Source organism: Pundamilia nyererei, unplaced genomic scaffold (assembly GCF_000239375.1).
Source record: "Pundamilia nyererei isolate P.nyererei 1_Seehausen unplaced genomic scaffold, PunNye1.0 scaffold00115, whole genome shotgun sequence".
NCBI classification, from domain to species: Eukaryota; Metazoa; Chordata; class Actinopteri; order Cichliformes; family Cichlidae; genus Pundamilia; species Pundamilia nyererei.
The window spans coordinates 1,152,192-1,157,086 of NW_005187516.1; the positions used below are offsets into that span (position 1 = coordinate 1,152,192).

Here is a 4,895-nt window from a genome sequence, read left to right on the forward strand (position 1 = left end):
GTTTCTGAACTCTTTTAACTAATGCCAACTTTGTAGATCTGAGAGTAATTCTTAAAACATCCTGTGTGCCTCCTCAGGACTACCCGCACTTTAACACAAACCTGGACACCCGAGAAAACCTGAACTCTGTCACAGCCAGCCAGGTTCCTCAGCTGGCTGTGAGAGCGGGCCAGTTTGCAGGTCACATAGCACTGAGGCTGGTCCATGACCACCTGCTGCAGATGGACCTGAAGAAGTACAACCAGCTCATACGCAGCCACGTGGTTCAGATTAATGGGAAGGTCAAGACTGTTCAGAGGGTGAGTGCTCACCAGTGTCCTTGTAAATGAAGATAGTATTTACCTTGTTGAGAGCAGGGCTGCAGAAATCAGGAGCAACTTGACTGTTGTCGTGTTTTTCATCACTCAACTTAAAAATGATCAGTTTTGAATCAGTTTGTTTTGCCTGGTTACTCCTCTCATCATAGAAGACAAAGCTGTGGTCAGGTCTTGAATGTCCAGCTTACTAACTTGAGTTTGAGGGAGAAAAGTCATCCCTGCATGTTTGTGTGCTTGCAGATGCAGCCCCAGCTGTTGCCCAAAGCTCTGACAGTGCGGTGGTTGATCATGGCCTCTGGCTCCTACAGCCGTGCCTCCAGCGCGCTGGCAGCTGACATCCAGAACAGCGACCTGGAGGACATCGAGATGTGCCGCGTGATCAATGACCGCATCATGACGGTAAGGGGAAAAAACTCAGCCCATCAAGTTTAGTTGATTTCACAAGCTGCCACCTCTGCTTTTGATTAGCTGAAATTACAACTTTAGTGTTGGTTTAACTACCTTTGGATCGTATATTAAATGGGATACATCACATTTTAATCACAGTCAAGTGTAATAGTTGATGTAGTAGTCTTTAGTTGCTGCTTTCTGCTTTTCAGAGGACGGGACTGTCCAATAAATTTGTTGATAACGTTGGTTTTTATCCAGCTCTTTCATGATGTCCGTCTTCTTGCTATAGGTGGAAAGGAACTTCCTGTCACCCTACGTTTCTCCCAGAGACAGCCCCTTCCGTCACATCCTGCTGGGCTCCGGTCCCCACACCCTCAAAGCTCTGACCAACCACCTCGACTCTTTGACGACTGCCAACCCCGACGCAAACGCCGAGCAGTTCCGCAACCAGTTTGCCCAGGCGACCTGGACCATTCAGACCTGTGCCAACTCCCTAGCAGGGGACATCTGGTCTCTGGATAATGAAATCTAGAAAAGTCCTTTTCCCTCCCTTGTTCATGGTTTGGCCCTCTTATTACAACTGGCAGTGCTGTTGTGATTAATCACCACGTTTTCAGCAGATATCTACAAAGTCATCATATCATTTCCACGATGTTAATTTTCCTTTTATCTAAAATTCTCTTAAAGCCAAACATGTTGCAAAGTGGTTTGTAAGCCTTCTGCCTTAAAAGGACTTAACCCTCTAAGAATCTTGAATTTGAACATGTGGTATTTAGTTATCACAGTCTTAAATCACATGGTGCTAGTAATGTCAACAAGTGTTATGTGGAAGTACTACTTTAAATTGGTGTTACCTCTGAATGAGTTGGATTTTTTTTCTTTAATTCCAGAACAGTATCAGGTCAGAATCACAGTAAAGACTGTGTTTGCCAGCTCAGATCTTTAGACCGCAGTATGATAACAATAAGCTAATGACTTTGTATTTGTTTACCACGAGGCAAACTGCTGGTATTTCTGCTACTGCTGCTGCGGCTTGGTGTTCAAACCTGAGCTGGTTTCTATTGGTAGCTAAAATATCCCATACTGTGCTGATTCTGCTACACAACTCAGTCAGAAAATAGATTCAGGCATTCAGCTGCTGAAAGAAGTGCAGATTGATTTACAGCATGCAGCAGCAACAGTGCACACAGATTTGGAATAATCGTCTACTTTAAATGGGGGGAAAAAAAGTTTTAAATATATGCAAGAATTGAAAAAAAATTTTTTTAAAAGGTCTGAATCAAATACGAAACACATTTTTTGGCTTTGGAGCTAATCTGTGCAGACCTGTCAAAGCAGGGGAAAAGGTCCTCAACCATGTGGCACTGAAACAGAAACCGTATGTTTATTTATTGTGTTATTTATTTATCAGTGGCAGGGTTCACTATAAATAGTTTTTATTCACGTTTTATATAAAAAAAAAAAAAGTATAATTATCGGGGGCAGTGTCTTCCATAATTATGACAGTTATACTGTCGAAATGACAAAAGCAGCATCTGCTAAAAGAAGTGTACATGTGCACCGACAGCTGGTACACAACAGTTTTTCTTTCCCCTCTGTCAACTGACACTGAACTGGTCTCTGAGCAATGCCAGCTCACACATCACACCTGACAATATTTACCCGTACCTGTCCTTTGGTGCATGTACACTTCTCATCTTGATGGCATTATCGGGAGCAGTGATTTCCATAATGTGAAAAACAGAAGGTAGTTTTTGCCTACCAGTGTGTGCCGTATCGGAGGCAGTGCCCTCCATATTTCACTGTAGGGGTGGATGTTTTTTATTATCGGGGACAGTGTTTCCCATAATGTGTATATACAGTACAAAGCTACACATCGCACACGTTTGCATCTTTGCAATCCATCTGGCGTTCCATGCTAACTTCTTCAGCGTTCCTCTCTAGACAGGCAGGTTAGCACCCAGAGCACCTGATCACAGATCAGTGTCTGTGTCATTAGTGAGGCCAAGCAGCTGATGCGCTTGTTTTTAGCGAGACGGTCTGTTTTGAAGCGAACGCTGGTCTTTTCTTTGCATATGGAAGGTGTCTTTGCTTTAAGGAAAGCACAAATGTGTAATGTGGTTACAACAGCGTGTCTCCATAATCAGCCCCCACTCTGTGTTATGGAGTTAGTCTAATGAATTAAAGTTCATTGTACCTTCTCTTTTGATGAATTCACTGAGATTTCCTTGTGCCTCTTCTTTTGTTTCTGAGCTAACGAATACTTGGATTGTTTCGTTTTCATGTATCAGGGTTCAGTTTTTGTTTTTTTTGTTGTTGTTTTTTTTCCTGTTTCTCTAAGAATCAAACTGGTGTTAAAACAGAGTTGCTAGACAGAAAACAAATGGATGCGAGTCCATTTCAAATGACTGAAAGCAGGATTCTGTCCAAAACCCATCTGACTGATTGTAGTTCATCAAACTTGTTAACATGATGCAATAACCATTCGTCATTTGAGGGATTTTTACCTTAATCCTGTTGGTTTATAATGAGGCAGGTTCTGGAAATTGCAACTCCATTTTCAGCACTGGCTTGTAAGAATTAGCAGATGAGTTTTGGATCAAAGGGGGAAAATGTAACCCTTGTTAAAGAATGTTTGAAAATGCTCGATTATTATTGTGCGTGGTTTTCTTTTCTTTGTTCTTTTTCCTTTCTCTCAAACTGTGCGCACATTTGCTTTGCTTTATTTCAGTTGTTTTGTTTCATTGCTGCAATAAACAATCACAGCTATTGGAGTCTTAGTTTCATTATTCGTTCTCAATAACATGGACACTTTGTCTTGTTTGTTAGGCTACTAATAAAATTTGGCACTGTATTGTACATTAGCTTATTGCTTTAGTTCTTAAAACAACTACCAGTGACCTTTTTCATTATTCGGTGCCTTGCTTAATGGTGCTGGTGATCATGGTTCTCGTGGTCATCTGGCGTCCTCTTCAGTCTCTAACTCCCCCAATGAGGGTTTCTCTCGTCTTATCAGCAGAGGTGGGTAGTAACCAATTACATTTACTTTTTGGAAAAAAGTAACTTTTTGAGTAGTTTTACTTGAGTAATATTATTATGAAGTATCACTACTCTTGAGAAATAATTCTGGCCATTCTACTCAGTGTGAATAACTTCAGTAAAGGAATAATAAACATGTTTTAACCAAAAATGCATGAGACACAGACACAAACCTACAGTTTATGTTGACATGACACTTCTTGTTTGTACATAAGGTTTGTTGTTTTAATGTTATTCTATCTGCTGAGCCTGTTGTGCCATTTGGAGAGGCAAAGCAACACCATATATTTATATTACCTTCTGTAAATATTCGTTTAATAATGATTTGGAAAAGTGTTTCTTCTTAGATTTATTGTTTTGTAATCATGTTATTTATATATATTTCTTTTTCTGTCTTTAGTGCAAATTTTGGTATTTTAAACATTGTTCTTGTCTGATTATCTAATTTTTTTTTAATATTAAATCAGATGTTATGATCAGTTACTCAATATTCAAGTAGCCTTTTTTCACTGTTGTGATTGGTGAGGGGGTAGGGACAGGCTTAGGGCGTCGGGGGGTTCCTCGGAGGCATCTTCCTTGGGGGGCTCAACCCGGGGTAGCGGTCACATCCGGTTGGGGGCTCTGTTGGCTCTCAGGTGACTGTTTCCTCGCGGCTGCGTGCAGCGGGGCTAGGGGAGGGTCTGTGCTGACAGACGTGGGAGAGAGATAATCCCATACGGTTTATGACAAAATTTAATCCGAAGTGATTGATGGCCCTAATCATGACCTTTTGACCTCCCCCCCTCCCCCCCGGAAGCGAGTAATGACCGTGACGAATTGCATCCGGAGAAGGGGGGGCGGGAACCCCCCGACATCCGGAGAAGGGGGGGCGAACCCCGGAAGCGCGCCATCTGTCGCTAAGCGTGTCGAATTGCATCCTGAGAAGTGGATTGAACATGGAGAAAAAAATTCATCTTATTTCTATAGTCTAGAGAAGCGTAGACAAACAAAGAAAAAAATAACTAAATTGAGTAAAGATGGTACTATAATTGAGGAACCAAACAAAATAAGTGAGGAAATTAACATGTTCTATAGTAATCTGTATAAATCAAGAACTGAAAAAGAAAATGCAGATATCTTTTTTGATATGATTAAAGATCAGGTTAAAAA

General features: G+C 41.2%; 1 protein-coding gene across 1 annotated transcript in view; it reads left to right on the plus strand.

The window, feature by feature from the left end:
- The window catches only part of LOC102205457 (transferrin receptor protein 1-like), a 12,069-nt gene extending 8,593 nt beyond the window's left edge, over positions 1–3,476 (plus strand). Inside the window, exons 12-14 of the mRNA XM_013913101.1 lie at positions 78–299; positions 558–716; positions 997–3,476. Coding sequence (XP_013768555.1) covers positions 78–299; positions 558–716; positions 997–1,239 — 624 coding nt within the window. The 3' untranslated portion in view covers positions 1,240–3,476. The remainder of the gene's footprint in view (positions 1–77; positions 300–557; positions 717–996) is intronic.
- Positions 3,477–4,895: the final 1,419 nt, after the last annotated feature.